Source organism: Danio rerio, chromosome 24 (assembly GCF_049306965.1).
Source record: "Danio rerio strain Tuebingen ecotype United States chromosome 24, GRCz12tu, whole genome shotgun sequence".
NCBI lineage: Eukaryota > Metazoa > Chordata > Actinopteri > Cypriniformes > Danionidae > Danio > Danio rerio.
The window spans coordinates 39,966,809-39,994,230 of record NC_133199.1 but is presented as its reverse complement, the minus strand read 5'-3'; the positions used below and the strand labels follow the sequence as shown (position 1 = coordinate 39,994,230).

The 27,422-nt window shown below is 31.2% G+C and overlaps 2 protein-coding genes across 2 annotated transcripts; one reads left to right on the top strand and one right to left on the bottom strand.

Annotated features, from left to right (window-relative positions):
• Positions 1-172: 172 nt before the first annotated feature.
• On the bottom strand, positions 173-13,339 carry riok3 (RIO kinase 3 (yeast)). The gene is given in 13 exon segments (NM_001003614.2): positions 173-298; positions 2,366-2,473; positions 2,567-2,656; positions 3,089-3,169; positions 4,215-4,374; positions 5,518-5,700; positions 5,789-5,916; positions 7,407-7,550; positions 7,622-7,731; positions 7,817-7,924; positions 8,553-8,701; positions 10,894-11,009; positions 13,061-13,339. Coding segments are annotated over 13 exon segments (1,524 nt in total). The 5' UTR covers positions 13,097-13,339; the 3' UTR covers positions 173-187.
• On the top strand, positions 12,899-26,214 carry tmem241 (transmembrane protein 241). The gene is made up of 16 exons (XM_009297608.5): positions 12,899-12,922; positions 14,898-15,114; positions 15,264-15,310; positions 15,408-15,485; positions 15,574-15,655; positions 15,724-15,801; positions 17,279-17,304; positions 17,378-17,429; positions 19,515-19,563; positions 19,670-19,715; positions 21,323-21,358; positions 22,329-22,363; positions 22,696-22,765; positions 22,897-22,990; positions 24,032-24,102; positions 24,367-26,214. The coding sequence occupies exons 1-16, from the start codon at positions 12,912-12,914 to the stop codon at positions 24,428-24,430; spliced, it is 1,056 nt and encodes a 351-aa protein (XP_009295883.2). The 5' UTR covers positions 12,899-12,911; the 3' UTR covers positions 24,431-26,214.
• Positions 26,215-27,422: the final 1,208 nt, after the last annotated feature.

Genomic DNA, 27,422 nt, shown 5'->3' with positions numbered 1-27,422 from the left:
CAGGTTGTGCTTGATGTCTGGAATGACCATGAAATACCATTTTCGACACCGAGCAGCAACAGGAGGAGGAGGATATGGCGCGAGTGTTTCACACGGGCGTTTCGTGAGCCATTACACACCGTTATTTTGTGACTGGAGGCATTTTTCTCTCCGGTACTTTTCTCATTTTTTAGCTATTGTGTTTGTGTTAATCATCGTCAGTGTTTAATTGAGGTGGACTGCCTTCGTAAGTGTCGCTGAAGATTTTCTTGCCAGATTTCTGCACGTGGTCTTCGTTTCTTTTCTCCAGGGCTTCGATCTGTAAAGACACAACATAAAATTGCATAGCTTTAAATCACTAATTGGATCCTTTCAGGACTAGGATATTTAAAGGAGTCGTTTTATATTGTTTGTCTGTAAATAAAAGATGTAATACAAGTCTTGAGGTGTCTCTAAAACGTGTCTGTGGCTTATAAATTCCTCAAAGATCAACTATTATACTATGTTGTACCTTTATGTTTGGAAGCAAAACCACAGTTTTTATAGGTTCCTCTTTAAATGTAAATCAGGGTTCTAGGTGTGGGTGGAATCTTTATAACTTGCGATTTAAAAAACCCCCCAAAAATATCTGTTAGGTTTAATCAATGCTTAATTATGATTGTACTTAATTATCTATATGCATTTTACAGTATGTGTATGCATTATACAGTTGAAGTCAGAATTATTAGCCCCCGTTTATTTTTCCCTTCTGTTTAACAGAGAGCAGATCTTTTCAACACATATATAATAATCATAATAGTTTTAATAACACATTTCTTATAACTGATTTCTTTTATCTTTGTCATGATGACAGTAAATAATAATTGACTAGATATTCTTCAAGACACTTCTCTACAGCTTAAAGTGACATTTAAAGGCTTAACTAGGTTAATGAGGTTAACTAGGTAGGTTAGGGTAATTAGGCAAGTTATTGTATAACAATGGTTTGTTCTGTAGACTATGGAACAATATAGCTTAAAGGGGCTAATAATATTGACCTTAAAATAATGTTTTAAAAATTAAAAACTGCTTTTATTCTTGTCGAAATAAAACAGATAAGACTTTCTCCATGAGAAAAAATATTATCAGACATACTTTGAAAATTTCCTTGCTCTGTTAAACATCATTTAGGAAATATTTAAAAAAAGAAAATCTAATAATTCTTACTTCAACTGTATGTCTCTTCTTGAAACCCACTTACTATCTGAATGCTATAACCATTAAGTTCTGTAGCTGTTGTGTCTGTTTCTTTTTTGCTATGTTCCCTTGTCTTTGTTGTTCAGTAGTCTGCTATTTTCTCGCCGGTTTGTGTTTTGTTGTTCTTGATCTCCTACTATTATTGAAAAGCGTCCTTGGGCACTGGAAAGGCGCTATATAAAATAAGCATATTAATATTATTATTAATTCATCTATATGCATTTCCGGTCAGTTTAAACTGCTATTAATGCACATCTGTGCGCTGTGCACACATCCAAAGTAATAAGCTAAACTAAGCTAGTCATTTTCATAAAGGTCACCTGGTAACATTATAGTGGTGAATTGTAGTGTTTGTCCAAACTGTCAGATGCTTTCTGAACCGCTATTTGTCATTTTTTATTATTAGTTATTATTAGGCATTACTTTGCTACAGCAATACACTTTGAATTGTTTGTCTACTTCACAAATATTGTTAGATGTGTGAAAAATACTGTTCATAATCCTTAAAACAGGGGGCAAAACATGCAAGGTCACCATTGGGAACTGGATGTCATCAGGTGGTCATGTTGGTACTGCAGCTAAACAAGATGTTACTGAAAGCTCATTTTGAGATCAAAATAGAAATATTTTTCGAAATATTTTGGTAAGACTTTATTTTGTTGGTCACTATTGCACAGTTTGTTGACTAAAAGTTGCATTGCAACTACATGTTAATTAACTCTTATTTGAGAATTAGTAGACTATGTTAAATATCTGCTGATAATGCTCTTATCAAACTGACTAAAAGAAACTTTGCAAGTACGTCAACTTACACTAACCATAAACCTAACCCCAACCTAACAGTATACTTATAATCAGATGAGAATTAGTTAGCATGTAGATGCAATGTAGCTTACATTCAACAAAATGCGTTGAAAGGACCATCGAAATAAAGAGACAATATTCATAGGCAAATGCACATAACTTTTGTGTTATTTAACTTTTTGAAATGTTATCACTTCAGCTACAATCTGACATCTGTCTTCTTTAAAATGTGACCAAGCTTAAATCTATGCACCAAAGCATTCATTTCAGCTGTACGTGTCTTTTGTCTCTGTTTAAAAATCAGGGATGCAGAAGGATGGCAAATAACAAATAATGAAGTCCAAACCTGGGCTAAGAAATCAGCCTCATTATCGCTGTTAATCTGCAGTCCAGATACGGTGTTGAAGAGCTCAAACACATTGAAAGCTTCAGCTACGCCAGCTTTCTGGAAAAACTGGAGATCAAAAAGAGAAGTATTTCATTATTATAAATGCTTTAGAGCTGTCAGAATCTTGTCAATACACTGCAAGATAATTCAGACACTTACTGTGGCCACATTCCTGCAGTCCCGGAAGAGGAACTCAAGACCGTGAGGATGAGTCGGCTCTATAGACTGACTCACATCAATGAACCACACCTGAATGAGTGGGGAAAATTCCTTTTATAGATTATAGACTTTATAAAGGATTTAGATTGCACAAGTTTTATATTATACAAAAAAATATATTCAGCATAAATCAATTAAATCAAAACTGCAATGACCTATGTTTGACAAAAAAAATAATTTACTTAAATAATGGGAAAGAAAAATAGAGTATACAGTGTCCATGAAAATATGTAGTTTCGGTATTCTTGATAATAAATGTTTCTTGCCTATCAAATAATCAAATTACATATATTTTTTAAAGGATCAATGACACTGAACACTGAAGTGATGATGCTTAAAATAATGCATCGAAGCAATACATTGTACTTTCGAATAGCTGCTTTCTACAGCAATATAAATATAATTATTACCGTTACTGTATTTTTGAAACTCAGGAAAATTTAAAACCCTTTTCATACAAACCTGTCTATCATGCCAGAGCATGTTGTATTCACTCAGATCAGCATGAACAAGGTTACAGTCCTGATAAAGTCGCTGCATCATCTGAAAAATAAAAACAAGAGGTGAGGAGAAAGAACTGAAGTTTTTAGAAGTTGAATTTGACCCTAAAATAATATCAATAATAATAAAAAGATACAAAACTATTTTTTTAGGTTTTCAATTTACTGCTCAAAATACCTGCAATGACATGTCCATTTTTGGGTGTAAAAAACATTTATCATATGTCTCTTTAAAATGTAAGAATGTAAAATAATGCACGTGCTTGTTCCTCAGCTACTACAAGAACAACAAACAAAACTCAGTGCATTTTAAAGTCCATACTTCTCTACAATATGTGGATATTTATTTATAAATGGTGTAACAGATCCCAAATCTCACGGTTTGGATCACATTATATTTTTTTAGTCACGAATCAGCCAATTTTTTGAATTAGCTAAATAGGGGAGGAGACAAATGTAATTTGCTTACCATTTATTACAAAACAGTACTGCAAGAAACCTTTGGTTTTAACAAACTGAACTCAAAAGCTGTAAATTAATTGATGCAGGTGACCAAGTAAGTGGTGTTTGGATAAAGCTTGATAAGCAAAATAAGCAAAATTATCCTGAATTAAGCTTTTAAATTGCCACTGCTGTCGATAAATGTTAGTTATAACATTATTTCATGTCACTTGAATATATATATATATATATATATATATATATATATATATATATATATATATATATATATATATATAAATAGTGAGCCAAGTAGTATTTCCAACTTCATAACAATCCAAAAGTAGTACCCTGATGACCTACTTCTGGCGAGATTCTAAAGTGTGCATCCAATGGCCATTTTAATAACTCATCGAAGCCACACAAGAAAATTAGTGAATGGGAGTGAAGCAACAAAATGTGTTGTAAGCAGGTCATGTGATAGCGACAATTATTGGCGGATGTGGCATGTCCAAATTGCCCTACTACATACTATATAGAACATCCTTAACATGAATATTACTATTACAAGAGTATTGTCAACTCTAGCAGTATGCCATTATGTCTGTTTAAACGTCTGATATGAAGTTGTGAAATATATCACGTACATTTAGCACTTGGTAGTACGCATTCTTCATATCCTCAGAGTTCAGAATGGCATCCTTTAGTTTAGGCGCAGGAACGTGGTCCTTCCCGATGAAAGACATCACAAGGATATGCTTCTTCAGAATCACCACCTCCGGACACGGGATCCCTGCTTTCTTTATCCTACATGCACATTTGTGAGCACATGAAGTAATAGAAAAAAAAGAAAAACATAAAAATACGAAAATAAAGTGGATTAAACAACACTATAGTATTATGCCATTATCTTAAATTGTCTAAGACATTCCATTTTAGCAATTTTCGCTTGTTAAATGTGTGAAATATTAATTTTGTATGCTTAAGGGAATGGTTCACAGAAAATTTTTCATTTAATGTTAATTCGCTCATCCCCAACATGTAGGAGACTTTATTACTTTGTAGAAAATGACACATCTTCAACACAAAACAGTGATGACTATGTGATTTATATAAGACATGTCAGACGCTACCAGTCAAACCCCCCCCCCCCCCCCCCCCCCAAAAAAAACATTCTGTACAGATAAATCTAAATTAATCCCTACAGCTCCTGACGATGCACTGACGCAAAACGATCATATGTGCAAGAATCTGAATATTGTTTAGAAAATTATTACCTTTAAATCACAACTCTTGGTTCAGGCCAAATGAAATCAGTGGCCTTTTTATGCTATTTCTGCACAGAATTTAGTAAACCATCTAATGATTTATGCAAAATATAATAATAATAAATAAAATTAAAAGTATAGGAGCTGAAAACTTGTCACTTTTATATAAGGTTTACACGATGCAAATCCAATTAGAACCACTTGTTTGTTAAACAAAGTTACAGTAGGTCTCATATAACACATCCACTAAAAGACTTTACAAACTATATCATAAATAAACCATCTAAAACTTTGCATATTATTCAATCATTTAACTAAAATAAAAAGAAAGGAAAAGCACACTTTGCGCTACTGTATTTAACTTTATTTATTTTAGTTACATTGCTGAATAATATGCACATGTTTAGTTGGTTTGTTCATGATACAGTTTGTAAAGTAATACTGAATTACATAATAAGAATTTCTAATAATAATATATTTATTTTTGACTACAGGTATTTATTTAGTTTTGTCTGAATGTTTTCTTGACTTTCAAAATGCTGGAATCCATTGATTTACATTTTATGACTCAAATCTTTAATGCTCTTTTAAAGATTAAAAAAAGTCACGGCCTAATGGCAAGTAAACAACGTCAATTATTATTTTTGTGCGAAGCATCCCTTTAAATTAATACGCATTTCACCTGGTAAGGTTGTGCATCTCCTTCTCAGCCCACAGGCGGATGATTTTGCGAGGATTTAACTTGCTGAAGCGGTCTTTGAAGCGGTAATCATCCTTAATATATTTATCTCTGTTCTTGAACTCATTCAGGGTGGTCTTGAAAACCTTGAGCACACACTCTTCTGGAACAATCATCTCTTCAAAGCTACAGGAGACAAAAATGAGATCAATGCAGATTAACAAATACATCCTTGTGCTAAAACATAAAATGTTGGCGAGTCGCTGACACACACCTTCCTCCATAAGCATGAAACACCACCGACTCTTTTCCTGTGCTGATGCAGCCATTGATGTTCTCCAGTATCCCAGCATTCACCATTTTGTACATAAGCAGTCGGGTCTTGGGGTCCACGGCTTGTTCCTGAGAAAAAAAAAAGACATTAAATGTACAGTCATAAAACAAGTGGACAATTACATTTCTTCTAGAAGTTGTTCAGTATGAAAACCCTAAACTAAAATAAATATGAAATAAACCAAATTGAACATTTCATATTTTAGGTCTTCTAAAACACTAAATTATAAAAAAAAATTTCATTGAAAATTGGCTTGTGTTTTAATACTAATTATTTAAATAGTTTGAGTGTGCAAATCTTAAAATAAAAAACATAAAATTAAATGAAGAATGGGTTAGATTTTGCTAAATCTAAAAACCTTAAAACAAAATAAGAAGAATAAAAATAAATAAATAAATATTTGTTTCAGCTGCTTTAAATAAAGGAATAAAATGAAAAAAAAAGATTTTTCTAAAAAAAAAAAGATTGACTAGCGCTCTTTACTTTAAAATTTCTTTAATATTTTGAGTAATAAGTAAATAAATAAATAAATAAGTAAAAATAAAACAAAAAGGCTAAGGGTCTTTACCTAATTCCATTAAAAAATAAAAAGAAACCAAATTAAACTTACTTAAATTATATATTGGGCTAGGCTCTTTATATTAGATTTCTTAAAATAAAATAAAATAAAATAAAGGATTGGGCTTCTTGCATAGCATTTCATCCACAGTGCACTGTAAAAAATGCAGGGCTCCAAACAATTCAGTTATGTTGTCCCAACACAAATCAATTAAGTTCATTCATTTATTCATTTTCCTTTCGGCCTAGTCCTATATTTAATCGAGGGTCACCACAATGGAATGAACCGCCAACTAATTTAGCATATATTTTACGCAGCAGATGCCCTACCAGCTGCAACCCATAACTAGAAAACATCCATACACATCCATACATACGAGCAATTCATTTTACCCAATTCACCTGCAGAGCATGTCTTTGGACTTGTGGGGGAAACCGGAGCACCCGGAGGAAACCCACGCAAACACAGGGAGAACATACAAACTTCACAAAGAAATGCCAACTGACCCAGCCGAAGCTCAAACCAGCGACCTTCTTGCTGTGAGGCGATCGTGCTACCAACTGTGCCACCGCGTCGCCCATCAATTAAGTTAATGTAACAAATTTAAGTGATTTAAACATAAAACAATGAAGTTGTCCTAAAGAAAAATCTCAAGAATTGTCGTTTCATTCCATTTTGAAGTAATTTGAACAAGCAGCAAAAATCATTTTATAAAACAAAATAAAATAAATTGTTGTGCTTTTTACATGACCTTTCTTCCACAGTACAGTGTCAAAAATGTAGGGTTCCACACCATTCATTTATATTCTCCCAAAACAAATGAATTAAGTTGACTTTAATTCACTTATATTTGTTAAGTTGTCCCCCCCCCAAAAAATGTTTCAGCCCATTTAAAATAAGTTTAAGGAAGCAGCAAAAATATTTATTTCAGTCCATATAATGACTAAAAACATTAATTAAAGTAAGACAGACTGGTCTCAAAGCAGAAAAGCCACTCACAGCAGTGGAGTGCTCCTTTTTCTCATGTAGCCGAGCGCTGCGCCGCTGCTCTGTCTGACAGTGGCGTTTCAGAGCGTTGTACACCTGATTGGAGAGTTTTAGGTCCATGCCGATCCCATCGCCCACATGCACCTCTGGAGCAAACTGAGAGAACAAGATCATTACAAGACAATTCATGAGATAAGAACTTTATAGTGAGATTAAACAAGACTGACATTGTCCATGCGTGCAGTGTTCTTCCGTCCGCAGATCTCCTCGTCATGTTTGGTGGTGATGTTCTTGCCCTTTCCAACAAAGCCCTTTTTAGGAGTCGTTGTTGGTTTGACTGAGTGAGCAGATCAGGTCAAAAATGATTAAGTGCTTAGGATGCATTTAAAATAGGATTTAATATGTGGCGGAGACAGACTCACCAGCTCTGTATGGGTCATGGCGAGTGTCCTGCCAGTCAACCTCATCCTCAGAGCTGTCACTGTCCTCATAGGGATGAACCATGCGGTAGTTCTCAAAGGATATGGAGACTGGAAATCAAGTGTAAAGTGTTAAAACTTTTCTGGAATCCATTTTAATTGCTAAAATAAAGTACATGCAAGTGACTAAATGGTATGTGGGATCAATTTGAATCATCAAGTCCATGCAGTTTAATAATAATTAATAAGTTGAAAAAAAAAAAAAACATTTCTTGGGCCCCGTCAAAAAATGACTTTGGGATTTTATTTGTTGACAGATTGATAACGTGGAAAAATACAATAAATGAAATTATGAATTAATAAAAATTGCATGTGTAATGAAATTTATCCATAAAAGTTTCTTAAATAATTTAATTATTTTACAAAATATAAGAGAATTTTAATTGGGACTTTAAATTCTTCTAAAGTTTAGAGTCTGAAAACCAATAAAATAAAATAAAATAGTTTTGGATAGTTCACAATACCTAGATTTAATTTTAAGATTTTATATTATTATTATATTATATTATTATATTAACAGTTCATTGACATTTTAACAATAAAACAAACAATGTCTAAAATAATGAAAAATAAACTTGAACACTTTATTAACAGTTTAACAAGTAAAATAAAAAATAAACAAACAAGTCCAATAGATACAAATATAAATTCATTTAAACTAAATGTTTAGTGGTTTTACCTTTACTGTCACCATTAAACTTCTTCTCCTCTATGCGCAGCTGTGTATCAAACTCACGGTCGAACTGCATCTGAAGCATCTGGGCCAGAATCAGGTCGCTGTCCGTGTCTGCTTCACCTGTGCCGGCCAGGTCCAGCTCAGGACTGAAACTAATATCAAACAATACAAATCAAAATATGTTTCCGTTACAAAAAAAAAAAAAAAAAAACTTAAAAAAAAAACAAAAAACTTGCTTCTCGTAAGTCAATAATTTTTCATTTTGTGATGATGACTACAAAACAACCACTGCCACCTTAGAAAAAATATATATTTAGGCTAGACCTAAATATTAATATTGTTGTTATTGTTTTTAAAAGAAAACTTTTAAGGACAATAACTAGAAAGATGACCATAAATGTACAGTTGAAATCATAATTATTAGCCCCCCTTTGAATTATTTTTATTTTTTTTTATATTTCCTAAATGATGTTTAACAGAGCAAGGAAATTTTCACAGTATGTCTGATAATATTTTTTCTTTTAGAGAAAGTCTTATTTGTTTTATTTTGGCTAGAATAACATACGTTTTTAATTAAAAAAAAAAAAAAACATTTTAAGGTAAATATTATTAGCCCCTTCAAGCTATATTTTTTTTCCAAAAATGGTCTACAGAACAAACCAACATTACACAATAACTTGCCTAATTACTTTATCCTGCCTAGTTAACCTAATTAAGCTAGTTAAGCCTTTAAATGTCAGTTTAAGCTGTATAGAAGTGTCTTGAAAAATATCTAGTCAAATATTATTTACTGTCATCATAGCAAAGATAAAAGAAATCAGTTATTAGAGATGAGTTATTAAAACTATTCTGTTTAGAAATGTGTTGAAAAAAAATCTTTTCTTATTTAAACAGAAATTGGGGAAAAAATAAACGGGGGCTAATAATTCCGGGGTTTTCTAATTTTGACTTCAACTGTGTGTTTCTTAAAATCATTTTGATTGTAAAACAACAGCAGAATATGGACCACAGCTTTAATAATAAAGATGACTCTCAGAACGAGTTTTTCTCTTGCTAATATAAACAATAAAACACAAAGTCAATCAGAATGCATTGAAATGTAAAACGCTTTCACAATCTAAAGTTATAGATGACATTGTAGAGATGCACAATGCTTGATGTTAAGCCCTGTTTTCAAAGATTATTTAAAGATAATGGCTATTTTGGAAACAACTACCAAAAAAAATGATAAAAAAAAATACATAAAGCCATGAAAGTCAGGCTATAAAAGTGAAGCATAAAAATAAAAGTACCTCAGATATCCAGTATAGTTTTTTCATCTTTGTGTTGCCTACATTGAAAACGGTGAGAATAACTTGTTTTGCTTTTATTCCACTACACTGACTGCACTGTAAAAAAATATCTGTTAATTAACAGATTCTATATTTTGTGATTCACATTGTGTTTGCATATTTAAGGTTGTAAATAGAATTATGGGAGATTATTTAACTCTGCTCTGTCGAGTGACTAAAAATGCAGAAAACTGTTTATTTACAAATATTTTTACAGTGTGTGATTGGTCACACTTTGCATTTATTGGTCAGATGCAAAAGAAAGGTAGCACACTGAGGACATCTGTTGGTTACAAGAGGGTAATGCCACATAAAAGCACAAACCAAAACTAAAATTACATAAAAAGTTAATAAAATTTACATAAAACATTAACCTTCCTAAAAGTGAATGTACATCAGAATACATTTTAAATTATTTATTAATGATTATTGCTCATATGATGACTTAAAGTGATTATTCAAAAGTCAATATTTATGTAAAATATTTACTTACAGCTGGGCACATTCTCCTGTCAAGTTTGTTTTTATTAGTGCTGAGCAAAGATTAAATCGTGATTAACTGCATCCAAAATGAAAGTTTATTTTGGCATAATATATGTGTATGTGCATTATATATATGTGATGCACAACATACATAGAGACAAAATAATCGTGTTACACAGACATTAAAATGTTTACATAATTTGTATCATAAACAAATATATTTCATATCTAAATATAAATAAACATTTTCTCAAATACATGCATACCTGCTTACATTCATAGATACATAATAAATATTCACCGTACACACACTTGAATTACGTGAAAAAAACTTCTACTTTAAATGTGATTCATTTTTGCCCAGCACTATTTTTCATAGAGGACAAATTTTGTGTGGGTAACGTTTATATAAATTACAACATATTGTGAACACAAATATAGTTACCATTACATGTAAATTTACAGTTATCGTCTTTGGTGAGAACGGCCCTCAAGCCTGTAATAGTTTGATATGGAGGATTGAGACTCACTCTGGGCACTGTGATAAAGCACTGCCCTCCTCGTCCAGCTGCCGAGCCAGTTGCTCACTCATTACATCAGCCAGAGAGCAGGGCGCAGGGGCCAGAGCAGGAGCGCCCCAGGGGCTCTGAGAAAACAACAGAAATAATAAATACAGTCCTGTCACATGTACGTAAATTGCAGTTAAAGAGACAATACTACCCAAAACGTTAATTCAGTCATCATTATTTTCTTGTCATTTATAATTTTAAATGTAAAGGTTAAACCTAAACATGGTGTCTGCATTAAATGTAGAAGTCAAATATAAATAAAGAAATAGATTGATAAATAAATAAATAAATAAATAAATAAATAAATAAATAAATAAATAAATATATATATATATATATATATATATATATATATATATATATATATATATATATATATATATATATATATTTATTGTAAAGGTAAAATGTCATAAGTGAAGCATTGGTAAATTTTCATTAATTTGTTTCACTTTTTTCGATCGCTTCTTTTATCGCTGTTTTTAAAAATGGTGCTGCTTCCTGTATTGTTTCTTGTTTTTGTCGCATGCACAATTGACGATTCTCTGTAACCAATCAGCGTTCAGCTGCGTGTCTAGCTCCGCCTTTTGGTACTCTTTCTCGTCTTTGGTACCCTTTCGAAAGGGTGCCGAAAAAATGGTATGGTACAGTTCGGTATGCCTTTTGACAGTGGAAACGGCCATGAAAGCGTACCGAACCGTACGGTACCACTCAGTGAAAACGGGCCATTAGTCTTAAGTATATGTAAATATCAAACAACTTACTTCATTTCTACTTATTATGAACTTATTAAAATACATAATCAGAGACCATATTAAATCATATTATATTTTAAATAAAAATAATATTCATATATTATAACAACATTTAAAAATAAAAACAACTAACTAATTAACAACTAATGAGAATATTGGGTGCAAATATTATATTTCACCTATCAACTTCTAATTTGAATAAATGTCTACTTTAAACTTTTTAAAGTTTTTTTTGTGCAAGTGTGAAGCATTATTAAATCACCATTATATTTATGTAAACAATAAATAACTTCAATTTTATTGATTCTGTATTTATTAAAGTGTATAAGGGACCATATTAAATCATATTATACTTAAATAATAAATTAATAAAATTTATATTAATAAATTTTAACTTAAAAAAAAGTAAATAACTAACAATTTATGAGTTTTTTAAGAGGCAAACACTGATTAAAAACAAGTCAAATTAAATTCAACGCGGACCAAATAATTTTTGAATACATCTTCAATACAATACAAATAAATACAATTCCTCTGTGTCATGAAAAATAAATGCATGAAGGTGAGTAAATGATCACTGAATTTTATAATGCCTTTCATAATTGGTCAATCTACATTTTTTACGATGTTTAAAATTTAATACACGTCAACAGGGTCAGGGTGTTAGGAAACCAATGTCAATTCTCAAACAGGATTGTAATTTTTAAATTAAACTAATTTTTCATAATATTTAACTTAAAACTAGCTTTAGCAGTTAAAATCAAATAAAAAAACAATAGTATTTTTATTACAAAATAAAAAAATACATTAAAAATATATTTTAAAGAATCCATTAATGAAATAGAAATTACAGAAGTGTAACACATTAGATTGAGTCAAAATGATCTAATAATAAATTATTTAATTATAATTTAAATTGGTAAATGACTAAATGTAGATTATTGTAATCTTAAATTTTTTTTATTAAAAATACAAGTAAACAAGTTAATTAAAAACACGTCAGCTCAAAATATTATATATAATAATAACGTTTAAACAACATTGAAACAACATTGTAATGTTAGTTCCCTAAAAACGTAGAGCGTTTAAAGTCCACATGCCAAAGCTGACCTCGCCCAACAATATTTACACATCGTTAAACTATTTTACTGTACATTCAAATACATTCTGACTGGGTAAAGTTCGGAAAAACTCCTTGGTAACCCACAGTTGAGTCATCATCACATGTTATTCAGGTTAACTCTCATTACTCACTCGACTGTATAATGGTTGACAGGCCTAGAACTAAATCAACCAATATTCTCAACATATATTTTGTCTATCAGAAAATAAAAACTTTGAAATTAAGTGTTTAAGATGTTAGGAAATCTCACCTTGGTTTCTTTTGTAGATACTTCAAGTTGGTCCATGTTGTTTGACAGAAGGTTTTTAGGATTGTAACTGACGGTTGCTATGCTTTCTTCGAGTAGATTCTTCGAGTAAAACTCGTGTAAGGTTTCTTTAATATCGATTTTAAACTTTAATGTAACAAAATGTACGACTATGCTTGCCCAAAACCGCTAAAACGTGGCTTAAAATGACAAGTTAATTCGTTACCGACTGTGTGTCAGATAAAAATAGATATGAGACAACGGAGACAACCTACAAAGGCCGGTGGGAGGAACTACCCGTTACGACGTAATGGCTGTTTTCAAAATAAAAGTCACATGCAAATATATATTTACAGTGATTTCTTAAATGAGGATATAAAGAAAATGAACAGGAAAATCTTACTTTATGATATTATGAAAATAAAACAGCATTTTTTTTATTATTAATAACCAATTAATAAAAGGATTTCCTTAAAATTCATTACCTGTGTCATTCAAATGTCAACTGAGGCTTTCATCAAGTCTGGACTCTATTCTTGGATTTTATTGATGTTTTTTTGCACTTTGCGGCATTTTGAGTTATGGTTTGTCATAATTTAATTTTAATTTTTAATTTTAATTTAATTTTACTATTATAATATCTTTATATAATTTCATTTAGTTTATTTACTTCTTCTTAGTATTATTATTTATTATTATTATTATTATTATTATTATTATTATTGCTATTACGTACTTATTTATTATAATTTTATTATTTATGTATGTATGTATGTATGTATGTATGTATGTATGTATGTATGTATGTATGTATGTATGTATGTATGTATGTATGTATGTATGTGTATATGTCTGTTGGTTGTTTCAATGTGTTTTGTAATCAATAGTTACAATTTTAATCTATTATTTAATTATTTAAAATACTCAATTAATAACGTTCCTTATTGTTTGTATATTTTATAGTTATAATAAAATATTTTTGAACATATAAACTATGGAGGACGAAACTTACAAAAACAATAAATAAAGAAATATGCAAATAAATAAATGTGTAAATAAATCCATAAATTCCTGCATAAATAAAAAAAAAAATATGCAACTAAGTAAATCATTATATAAAAAACACAAATTCTGCATAAATAAATATATTAATAGTGCGGGCAGATTAATAATTAAATAAATTACACAGATGTTGGGAGAATAAGAAAATGCTATATATTTATTTAAGTAGGAATTTATAGATTTGCATATACATTTATTTATTTATCTATTTGCGTACTTATTGTTATATTTATGCAGGAATTTGTGTATTTATTTACTCAGTTGTTTATTTATTTGCATATTTATTTATTGTTTTTTGCAGGTTTCGTCCTCCATACTTAAATGATAGTAGTAGTATTTAAGTGACTTAAAAAGGTAAATAAAGGTCTTACTTAGTTAGTTTTTTAAGTAAAGTAATGTGAAAGTATGTCGTTATTTTTGCTTTTTGTAAGGGTAAGGTTAAAAATGATGAGGCTTAAAAGTTGTCAGAGCCTTAGTTATTAGATATTAAATAGTTTTTAAATTATTGTTTTATTCTGCATTTAATTTTTTACTCTATTGCACAACAATAATCAGCAGAAATTTAGTAAATATATTATGTAAATAAATAGTCTATAAATATAGTAAATAATATTGATATCTATTTAAATGATCATATACATTTTATAAAATGTATCATTAGCAATAATATAAATAATAACATAAATTCTAGAAGATTTGAGTAAAATGTATTTAATTGATCAATCAATTAATTCATTAATTGTTGTTAAATGCACTCTTTAAAATGTTTTTCACACAGATCCAGACTTTTATTGGTTGAAAATGTGCTACGTGTCAAAGTGGGCGCGGCCAGTAGAGCAGCGGAAGTCCAGCTGAGATGTCAGAGAGAGAGAAGAGCATCAGAGCAGCTGCGGGCAAATAAAGTTTCTGATGTTTTCAGTCCAATGAATGTCGCTCGAGTGATTCTCGCGCTAATATTTTGCACATTTTTCACAGCGTCTTACTTCACTAATAAGGTAATTTAATTTAAATACACTCTTCACTGCACGCGTGTGTGTGTTCCCTTGTAGTTTTATGTACTGCATGCAGCAATGTATGAATTTTCTGTCATAAATATTAACGAAGTTGTGTAGTCAAACCAATTCAACTGTTTTTTGTTTTACAGTATGTCCTGTCTGTCTTAAGGTTTACATTTCCGACTATATTTCAAGGGTATGTAAATATATTTATAACGTCGTGCCTCATATGTATATACAGTTCCTCATTTACATAATATTTAAATATTCATGTGCTAATTAACTCTGTACAGGTGGCAGACCTCCACTGGGGCTCTTTTGCTTCTGGTTACGTGGAAACTAGGCTGGGTTGAAATCAATGGCTTCTCCAGGTGACTAAAAATGCTTTTATATTACAAATGGACTATTATATGATATATGTTTATTCATATTTGTGTTCTTGCTGCATTTGTCATTTAGATCTGCAGCTTTTTCACAGCTTCCCGGAGCCTTTTTATTTATCGGAAACATTTATGCGGGGTCCAAAGCGCTGTCACTTTTGGTAGGTAAAAAAAAAGACTTTATTTCTGCTTACGTTTAGATGTTTTAATCTTTTTTCCCTTTTTTCAGCCCATTCCCTTTTTCTTCGTGTTGCAAAATGCTTCAGAAGTCTTTGTGTTTCTCATGATAACAGTAACTCACAGAAAAGTAAGTATATGCCGTCAAAATCATATATAAATACATTCAGGGTGTGAATTATAGGGGGGTTGAGGGGTTAATTAACCCTTGATCCCCATTGAAGGACACCAAAACAACATTCAGTCAACTCTTTAAGCAATGGAAAGTAGCGCACATTGATCTGTATCTTAAATAATAACATTAAAAATGAAAATAAAGAAATAAATATAACATAAACATACATTTGACCACCCCTATACCATTGTGAATGCATGATCGTGCCCAGTAGCCTCATTATAAATGCTTAATACATGTTATAAATTAATCAATCTAAATTAAGTTACTTAATACATGTCAACAGTGTGATGGGAAACCAATGTAAATTCTTGAACAGGATTGCTATTGTTAACTAAAACTAAAATTAAACTTAAAACTAGCTTTTGGCAGCTGAAATTAAGAAAACAATCAGTAAAAAAATACATTAAAAATACACTTTAAAAATACATTAATGAATTACTGAAATTATTTATTAAAAGATTAGTTCATTACAAATTGCAAATGTAAATGATCATAATCTTTACAGGAAAATATAATAAGAAAAGAAAACATAATTCATTTTTATGACTTAAATAATTATATATACAATAATAAAGTATAAACAGCATTAAAACAATAGTGTAATGTTAGTTCCCTAAAAATGGTTGGGGGGTTAAATAACCCTTGATCCCTCTGAAAGTCACCAAAACAACATTCAGTCAACTCTTTAAGCAATGTAAAATAGTGCATATTGATCTGTATCTTAAATAATAACATTAAAAATGAAAATAAAGAAATAAATATAACATTAACATACATTCGACCACCCCTATACCATTGTGAATGCATGATCGTGCCCAGTAGCCTCATTATGCAGGAAAACGCTCATTCGGCAGACTGAATCTAGAATCTACACACCAGCAGATGTAGCCTACAGACTGATACTGTAAGTGTTCGAAAGCACTTTTCTTTAAAAAAAAAAATTAAAATAGGTGTTTTTAATCTACATATAGCCTAAACTCATGTAATTTAAAATGCCCCTGGAAAGTGCTTGAAAACTCCTTAAATTTGACCCATCAGAGGTTACAGTATAGGTCAGAATCAGCTCAATATCCTTCGAAACACATAAAACTTAAATAAGTTTGATAACCAATGAGATGTAATTGAATTAAAAATATGAATTTGGTTGACTGAAGCATGCATGTTTATTTACACAAACTACTGAAAGAGCTGACCCCCTATAGTCAATGTATAATTCGCACCCTGAACACATTAATAAAGTAAAATAAGCTATCTAACTGAATAGATACAAGGAATTGGATATTTCCTGGCTTAGTTTTATAATTTAAAAACTTTTTACATTCAAAAAATGTATTTATAAAGGTTCATAGCAAATAAAACTTCAGTGAACATTCCCATACTTGCTCAGATTTCAGTGCAGCCATTAAAGTTTCTTATTTACATTTCTCAGAAACCGTCATGGATGAAATTAGTAAGGTATGTTTCTTTTAAACAAATATTTAACTAAAACAAAGTAAAAAGGACTAAACTACAGATCTGTTGTTTCTAGTGTGTGTTTGCTGCTGGGATCTGCTACAGGCCTTATTCTGTACAATCCTCGGGTACGTTCATTCTCAAATACAAACATTAAACCCTTTTCATGGGGAAAGAATGAAGATAAAAGTTCAAATCTTTTGGAATAACATCCAGTAACACTCCAGGTTTTTTTTTCAATGAGTTTAAGGGTGTGTAATGTTAACAAAATACAAAATTTCAGTATTTTAGACATTAATAGTTTGTTAATAAGTGTGTGTTTTTTTCTTTGCTGTTTTTGGGCTGTTATGGATAAATAAACATGACACTAAAATTGCCAATACACTTGTCAGCTAACTGGCTGAATCATTTATTGAAATGATTAGTTAAAACGGCTGATTTATTTGGAAATGAAGCAAGTGGATGTCTTTTAAAATGTATTATTAACCCTTTGTCAGGCGAGGAATCATATATTGTAACTTCATTAATGTTGAAAAGTTGAAAAGTCTTGTAATAATCCCCAATAACACTCCAGTATTGAGTGAGTATTTCAATAAGTGCCCTATAAAGAGTTACATCTTTTATTCAAATGATTTGCTCAAAAATAGATTCATTCAGGAACAAAAACACTGCAGTGTTGCTCCTATGAAACACAAATGCACTGCTCTGGCTTTGATGATTTGCTATTTTTATTAGCCAAAAAGCACAGCAACAAAAAAAAAAATTTCCATTTCATATATTTTACACAAGTAATATCTGTATCTAATATGTATCTCCCTCAATTTCAACTTCTTGTTGAACTCTTGTGTAAAATCAATATCACATTTGTGACAGCTGATTATTCAGTATGACAGCAATCTTGATTCTGTTATACTACTGAACTATATTATATCTTATAAATAAAGAAAAGCACAAACTCGTAAGGGATTTTTAAAAATATTTTTTCTAACTTGCTTTTTAAGACCTATTCTGACCCTACTTTATTCATCCCAACTATTTGACGTATATACAAAATTTGTATGAAGTGTACTAGTTTATACAGTTTAATTCATATGAAATTGTAAAATTTTTAAAAGGAGACGTTCCTTCAAACACATCTCTAAACCTGCCTTTCATTGAGGCATGAGAAAATCGTACAAAAATGCATGAATGAGTTCGCAATAAAAACAAAAAACTATTTGCTGTGAAATTGTGTTGGCTTAGTCACAAAGTATTTTGATAATAAAAACATATTTTAATCGAAGGCATATTTTGAAACGATATTAGAGAAAGTTTTTACTGATGAAATATTTGTAATATTTAAAACGGTGTCTTCTAGAGGGATTTTAGAGTATTTATCATTGATCAAATTCAAACTTATATGACTTTTTAATTATTCATGTTGTTGTTATTTGTATATTTCTTTGTAAAACGAGTGATTAAAAAGCAGCTATGATTGTATATTCAATATAGCTAATGCTGCTGATATGCCATTAAAACATACATACAGTTGAAGTCAGAATTATTTGCCCCCTGTTTATTTTTTTCCCCCAATTTCTGTTTAACGGAGAGATTTTTTTTTCAACACATTTCCAAACCAAATAGTTTTAATAACTCATCTCTAATAACTGATTTATTTAATCTTTGCCATGATGACAGTAAATAATATTTGACTAGATATTTTTCAAGACACTTCTATACAGCTTAAAGTGACATTTAAAGGCTTGACTAGGTTAATTAGGGTAACTAGGCAGGTTAGGGTAATTAGGCAAGTAATTGTGTAATGATGGTTTGTTCTTTAGACTATCAAAGCAAAAAATATATAGCTTTAAAGGGGCTAATAATTTTGACTTTAAAATGTTTTTTTTTTAAATTAATAACTGCTTTTATTCTAGCCGAAATAAAACAAATAAAACTTTCTCCAGAAGAAAAAATATTATCAGACATACTGTGAAAATTTCCCTGCTCTGATTCTGACTTCAACTGTACATGCATATATACATACATACATGCATACATACATCAATGTCAGCTCACACATCATTAAAACAAGTATGATTTTATCTTCTACCACAGTAAATTACGCACACTCCTAATGTCGATGTTGTCAGATATCAATATTTCTGTTTCCTGTAACCATACAAATCTCCATTTCATTTGTCCTCTATTAATGTTTTCAATTAATTTGATCTCAGTTTGGTCCCAGTGGCTACACCTGGGGCTCCATCCATCTGTTCTGTGTTGGTGAGTGTGAATTTGTGTCGTGGGACACAGAATTATGAGAAATACTGAATTATTCTGAGAAATACTGAATAAATTGTGCATTTTATGTTTTTTGTGTCTGATTTAGGTGCATATAAAGTATTTCAGAAGAGCACAAAGTCAAGCCATCTGAGGTGATGTCCTGGTTTATATGATCTACAGATTAATGTTTTTAAAAAGGAGTCTTGTAGGCTGCATTTATTTGAACTGAGATGCAGTAGAAACTGTAATTTTGTGAATTAATATTATTATTGAAAATCAAAATAAATTTGTGTATTTTTAACGGGTTTTAACTCTTGTGATGCAGTCATATCTTTAGCATCATTACTCCAGTCTTTAGTGTCAGATGATCTTTCAGGAATCTATTATTGACACAAACGTTGTAAACAGTTATGATCTATACATATTTTCTGGATTCTTTGATGAACAGTCTTATCTGTGGTTTTTTAAGAGCAGCAATCAGTTTAAGATAGAAATTTTACAACATTTAATGGGTGTTAGATCACACTCTTCATGCCAGAAAAATAAGATCCAGCCCCGGATGCCAGATCTTGTCAGGAAATGTCAGTTTCTCCAGGTATCTGGACAACAAGTCAGCAGAGTTTCCAATACCCAAACATGTTAACCAGTATTCAACTGAATTACCAGACTATAGGAATTAACTGAGAAACCCAGAGAGGAGCAGAAGCAGGAGATGAAGTAATGATGATAAAGAAAGAGCAGAGTGTGTTGAATAATCTTAGTTGTGTATGATTCAATGCTCAGACTTCATCTCACCAGGAAAAATACAAGTGTTACTATACCACAAGCAACAGCATTGGAAAATTACTGCTTCACATCATTGTCCAGAGGCAATACAGACCTTGAAATGGAGATATTCTCTTATCTCTTACTCATGAAAACAAGTGTCGCTTGAATCCACACAATTATATGATTATAACAATATGGAAAATAATAAATAATAATGAAGCAATAATTATAGGAAAATAGTAATAATAAAACATAAAAACATAATAAAAGGACAATCAATAATAACAATAATAATCAAATCATGAACTAATGATAAATAAAATGATATAATGACAATTATATAAATGACTAATGATCATATGATTAAATAAAATAATTAAATTAAGAATTAATGAATATAAAAAAATGAAAATAAAACAACACAAATAAATGGTTGCTTTAAAAAAAAAAAAAACACACACACACACATATAAGTTTGCTACAAGTATGCTCAGATCCTTAGATCCTTAGTTAGATTCATCATGGGCAAATAAGCATGGTACATTTTTAGGTCAAGTTTTAGGATATTTCAGGTCAAAAATATTTTTTAAAATTCCCCTGGAAAATCCTGGAGATTCTGACTTTATTGAACACTTTCTCCAGGATTTTGCAGAGGCATTTTCTTTTTTACTTTTGACCTGAAATAACCTAAAACTTGACCCATCCATGCCATTATTTGATTAATTTCTTGTGTTTTGCTGTGGAAATGCACAAGTCTTATGAAGCATTTGTTTATTTTTTTAATCTAAAGAATTATTGGATATGGATTGACATTGATTTACAATATATTCAAAAGTCTTGTAATAACCTCCAGTAACACTGGTTTTTCCAGTGAATGTTGCAATGGGTGCCCTAGAAAAAATTAATGCTCATTCTTCAAGAAGATGCTTGATTATATCATGCAAACATTAAATCTCATTATATTTTTTCTTTTCAATGTGTTTCATTACAGTGATTTTGAAGAGCAGCTCATCAACAATGTGACCAGGTAAATTGATGAATATAAAAATATGTGTATATTCACAGAAGTTTGAGTGACTTTGGGTCAAACATGGTGTCTGCATTATAGAAAGTATTAAAAAGTGCTTCAATAATATGGTTGAAATAAGGTTCCATTCTGGTTTAAAAAAGCATATACAGTACATACAGTATGTCTGATAATTTTTTTTTTCTGGAGAAAGTCTTATTTGTTTTGTTTCGGCTAGAATAAAAGCAGTTATTAATTTTAAAACATTTTAAGGACAAAATTTTCAGCCCCTTTAGGCTATTTTCGACAGTCTACAAAATAAAACATGGTTATACAATAACTTGCCTAATTACCCTAACCTGCCTAGTTAACCTAATTACCCTAGTTAAGCCTTTAAATGTCACTTTAAGCTGTATAGAAGTGTCTTGAAAAATATCTAGTCAAATATTATTTACTGTCATTGTGGAAAAGATAAAATAAATCAGTTATTAGAGATGAGTTATTAAAACGATTATGTTTAGAAATGTGTTGAAAAAATCTGCTTTTCATTAAACGGGAAGCAGGGAAAAAATAAACGGGGGGCTAATAATTCAGGGGGGCTAATAATTTTGACTTTATCTGTATATATACAGTTGAAGTCAGAATTATTAGCCCCCCTGTTTTTTTCCTCCCAATTTCTGTTTAACGGAGAGAAGATTTCTTTAACACATTTCTAAACATAATAGTTAAATAGTAAAAAGTAAAAATATAGCTTAAAGGGGCTAATAATTTTGTCCTTAAAATTGTTCATGAAAAATTTAAAACCACTCGTCTAGCTGAAATGAAACGAATAAAACTTTTTCCAGAAGAAAAAAATATTATCAGACATACTGTGAAACATCATTTGGGAAACATTAAAATTCAAATGGGAGCTAATAATTATGACTTCAACTGTATATATATAAAATTAATTAAATAAAACATTTTGAGTAATTTTACACTTGTTTTTTAGTGTGCTATTACTTGGCTTTTCTGCATACTCAACAGGTAATAAAATGAATTTTTGTTATTATATTGATCACATATTTTATTTTGATGGTCCGTTTGTTGAATTTAAGTTACATGTCAGCTAATTCTCATTAGATTATAAGTAGACTGTTAGGTTAGACTTAGGGTTAGTGTAAGTTGACATGTACTTGCAAGGTTTCTCATTAGTTAAATTTCTGTTGAAATAGCAGTATCAACAGATATTAAGCAGGCAGTCTACTAATAATCAAATGGACCATCATAATAAAGTGTTACCATTACATTTACTATCTGAGATTTATTTATCTCAGAATCCGTAATTCATGTGCATTTCTTGACATTCTCGTTGTCAGGCGATCTGGCCGGTGCCTTAGATTTCCCTCTCCTCACCTCATACAGTTTTCATACTGGCTGTCTGGGCAGGTAAATAAACATTCAGTGAGAATCGTTGTGAATCTACTAATGCATGAACGTTTACGTTTAAACTGCAAATAAGTCCAGAATGAGTGATGCATTGTCATTGTGTTGTTTTTAATCTCGTTTTTATTTCACAGTGCTGTTTTCAACTTCTGTCTAATGTTGGCAACCATAAAATTAAAGGGAAGTCTGTCTCAGGAGCAGTGCGGGGGCTTATTCTTCCTGGCCAAGGTCAAAATTATACTCATTTTATGCTATTATACAAAACTTTGAAGGTGATCGTGATTGATTACATTAAAATTGAAAACTTTTTTTGTATTGGACATGTTCTAAAATGTTGTTTAAAAATGCAAATAATGTGTCATTTAATGAACTATGCGATCATTTGCATACATTTCTAGCACAAAAATCCGAACACTGGATCAAGTCAGGATTAAAATGTATTTAAATTTTTTCTGACTTATTAAAATCTTTATTAAAAAAGTTTTTTTTTTAATTTTTATAACCCCATCATTCAGAAAACACTGAATGCCATACATTTTTTATAGTTTTTTTTTACCTTTCTTTTATTATATAATTAATAATATGTATGTAATCAGAAATTATTTAAATCATGCTACAATGTAAACCTTTTCAGAATATAGATATGACTAAAACTGTGAAGTAGGGAAAATAAAAAGTCTTTTTGAGAAAGCTCCTTTAAAAATATGTATTGTAATTGAAATCTACAGACAAATTGATATAGTGCGATAAACTCTTAAAAGTGGGCCTCACTTAAGTCTTACTTTTTTTGGATGTATTCGTTAGACTGGATAAACACTTCATGAAAAGCCATAAAGCCCAAAACCACAATTTCTGTTAACAATTTCCCACAGAATCTACATTAATTTACTGACAGCAGTTTGCCAGTAACTTACTGTAAATCAATTACAGCAAAAATACTACATTTAAAGCACCATGTATCTTGCTGTATATGCATTTAGAGTATTGTTGATCTTTACTGTAAAATATACAATACCTTTCACAATGTAACTTTAAAATACGGTAACATACTGCATTGCAGTCCTACAGTAAAATACAGTTCACATTATAGTAAAATACTGTGGCATTTACAAAAATGTATAGCTGTGTTGACGTTTGTACATTTAATTGCAGTTTCTCATCTTAAACTTCTAATTATTCTTTATTGATCATCTTTTTATCAGTGATGTTTAAAGCATGAGCGGAGACTGAAATCTTTAAATAATGCCTTTTTATTCTGTCTTGTCTCAGATATTGGCCTCAGGTCTTTCTCTTGTCCTCTCCACATTCAGCACTGTGCTCAGTCTAGAAACGCTGTGCTGGTGAGTTTATATTGATGACCTGTTTTTTGACTGACTGATTGAGTCTGTGATTCAGTGATCCATTCATAGACAATCACTTGCTTCATTTTTAAATGAATCTGTTATGAATGTATTGATTTAATGAATTATTTATTTAGAAAGGAGTTTGTCGAACAAATTTACTGGTATTTTTAAAAAGGGCTTGTTCACACATGATTCCAGAAAGGGGCTTCTGTCACAAGATTAACACAAAATAATGACACTATCTTATATTTTTCTCATTAGCATCATCCTGAGCTCCACCGGAGAGGCCTTGTTGGTGTATTCAGACAGATTTCCGTCAGTCTGAATGTGAAGAAAGTGAGCAGTGCCTTGGAGATCCTCCTAAACACTTCTAAACTGACCAAAGCCATTGCCTAAATGAGATCCTTTTATTACCTGTGAGACTTGCAACATCCCAAAACTGTCATGTTTTGTTTAATACTTTTTCTTTTTTTCAGTCTGAGTTGCATGTTATAACAAGAAATGTTTAAAGAATAGCAGTTTACCGTACTTTCTCTAGTCCAACATTTAAAAGTGGCCAGTTAATTGTCGTCTGTTTTGCACATATTGCACACTTCTCATGTTTTGGTTTGTTTTGCTGTTAGTGTTGAATCTTTGCACATGATTGTCCTGCAGTGTTTACTTTTTAAAAGTCTCGGATCACATCCTGGATACTGTCACACCTTACATTTGAGAGAAAAGGTTCAGATCCGTAATGGCAGTCATCATAAAGATACTATTACTGTAACAGGTCTTTGTATTCATTATTCATGATTGTTTCAGTTTAGTGAATGGCAATATATATATACAGTTGAAGTCAGAGTTATTAGCCCCCTTCGATTTTTTTTCTTCTTCTTTTTAAAATATTTCCCAAATGATGTTTAACAGAGCAGAGAAATTTCCACAGTATGTCTGATAATATTTGTTTCTTCTGGAGAACGTCTTATTTGTTTATTTCAGCTAAAATAAAAGCAGTTTTTTAAAAAAAAAACCATTTTAGGGAAAATTTTTACCCTCTTTAAGCTATATTTTTTCTCGATAGTCTACAGAACAAGCCATCATTATAAATTAATAGTAATAATAATAATTACCCTAACCTGCCTAGTTAACCTAGTTAAGCCTTTAAATGTCACTTTAAGCTGTATAGAAGTGTCTTAAAAAATATCTAGTCAAATATTATTTACTGTCATCATGGTAAAGATAAAATAAAACTATTATTAAAAATGAGTTATTATAACTATGATGTTTAGAAATGTGTTGAAAAAATCTTCACTTAGTTAAACAAAAATTAGGAAAAAAATAAACAAGCAGTCTAATAATTCAGGGGGGCTAATAATTCTGACTTTAAATGTATATACAGTTAGGTCCATAAATATTGAGACGTCGACACAATTCTAGCATTTTTGGCTGTGTACACTAAAACAATTGATTTGATTTTATGCAATGGCCAAGTCAATCACCTGATCTGAATCCTATTGAGCATGCATTTCACTTGCTGAAGACACTGAAGGGAAAATGCCCCAAGAACAAGCATGAACTGAAGACAGTTGTTGTAGAGGCCTGGCAGAGCACTACCAGTGACGAAACCCAGCGTCTGATGATGTGTATGCTCCAGACTTCAGGCTGTTATTGATTGCAAAGGATTTGCACCCAAGTATTAAAGAGTGAAAGTTTGATTGATGATTATTATTCTGTCCTATTACTTTTGGACCCTTAACAAGTGGGAGCAAACTGTTGTAATTCCTACAGCGCTCACCTGATTTGAATGTAAATACCCTTAAAGCCAACAGTCTGCAGGTAAAGCACATCTTGTTAGTTTCATTTCAAATAGATTGTTTTGGTGACTTGGTGTATAGAGCCAAAAATGTTAGAATTGTGTCGATGTGCTCTCTCTCTATATATATATAGAGAGAGAGAGGGGGGGAGATAGATAGATTGATAGATAGATATTTTTCTTTTTAAATGAGCCAAATGTATTGTAAATATTGTTTAAAATGAATGGCTTTTACTGGATATTATAAAACACATTGCATGATACTGTTTTTCTATTAGGAAATTGGCCAATGTATTATTAAACTCTTGTTATAACGCTATTTGGTACTTGCAGTATTTTAAAGTATACTTTCTTAAGTATTTTTGAAATAAATGAATAAAAAAAATATATATTTATTTTAACCGATTCATTTGTTTAATTGTTTTATTTTCAAAATGACAACTACACTCGCTGGCCACTTTATTAGGTACACCTTACTAGTACCCACTCTTGCATTCAGAACTGCCTTAATCCTTTGTGGCATATTTTCCTCAGAGATTTTGGTCCATATCGACAAGATATCATCGGCTGCACATCCATGATGCAACTATCTTGTTCCACCACAATGGTTGGTTGTGCGTAAAAATTCCAGCAGATCAGCAGTTTCTGAAATACTCAGACCAGCCCGTCTGGCACCAACAACCATGCCACGTTTAAAGTCACTGAAATCACCTTTCTTCCCCATTCTGAGACTCAGTTTGAAAAGTAGCAGATTGTCTTGATGCATATACACACAAACACCTAGTAAAGTATTGGGAAATGTAGTGTACTCAATACTATTTAGTGTTTAAAACCACTATTGTATTCACTCTAGCGTCTATAGTGTCTTCTTTTCAACATTTTATTTTAGATTGATCTTACATCTCAGAGATGCAATGTCAGACACAAGGCACTCAAACTGTTATGATTACCAGCGATCGCTAACCACCAGAGGTCGCTGGAAAACATTCACACTCATTGAACTACATATCTGCCATGTTATGGACTACAACACCCAGTCAGGCCACACACACACACACAAACACACACACACACACACACACACACAACCCGTTCCAGATCCAGACTAATTACACTGTCACAGCTGAAGCCACTCAAACAATGATTATTTGGACTATTTAAACCCCTCTGTTCCACACATATTTTGCTGAGCATTGTTTAGCTGTTGCTGTCCATACGTAAGCGGTTTTCCTTGTTTCCTGTATTTTTGACTTTTGCACTGATTATCGTGTTTTGACCCTTTTCTGCCTGCCCCGAACCTTTTGCCTGTTTTATTGGCTTTGCTTCTGGATTGCCTACTACACTGTTTATACTGGTATTTGACCCTTGCCTGATTGACCATTCTTATAATAAAGCTGCATTTGGAACTACCCCAGTTTGCATAGCATCCCTTCGCAACACAATGGAGCTAGTGACATCACTGTGTGTGGTAGGGTTAGGTGAGCCTATTAAAAAGCCTTGCATGCAGCTCAGATTGCATCGGCAC

Bases quoted from the DNA above. Each gene is read 5' to 3' on its own strand.
- tmem241 (XM_009297608.5), top strand. The intron at 15,486-15,573 runs GTGACTAAAAAT...TTTGTCATTTAG, and splicing joins GAAATCAATGGCTTCTCCAG to ATCTGCAGCTTTTTCACAGC. The intron at 21,359-22,328 runs GTAAATTGATGA...CTTGTTTTTTAG, and splicing joins CTCATCAACAATGTGACCAG to TGTGCTATTACTTGGCTTTT.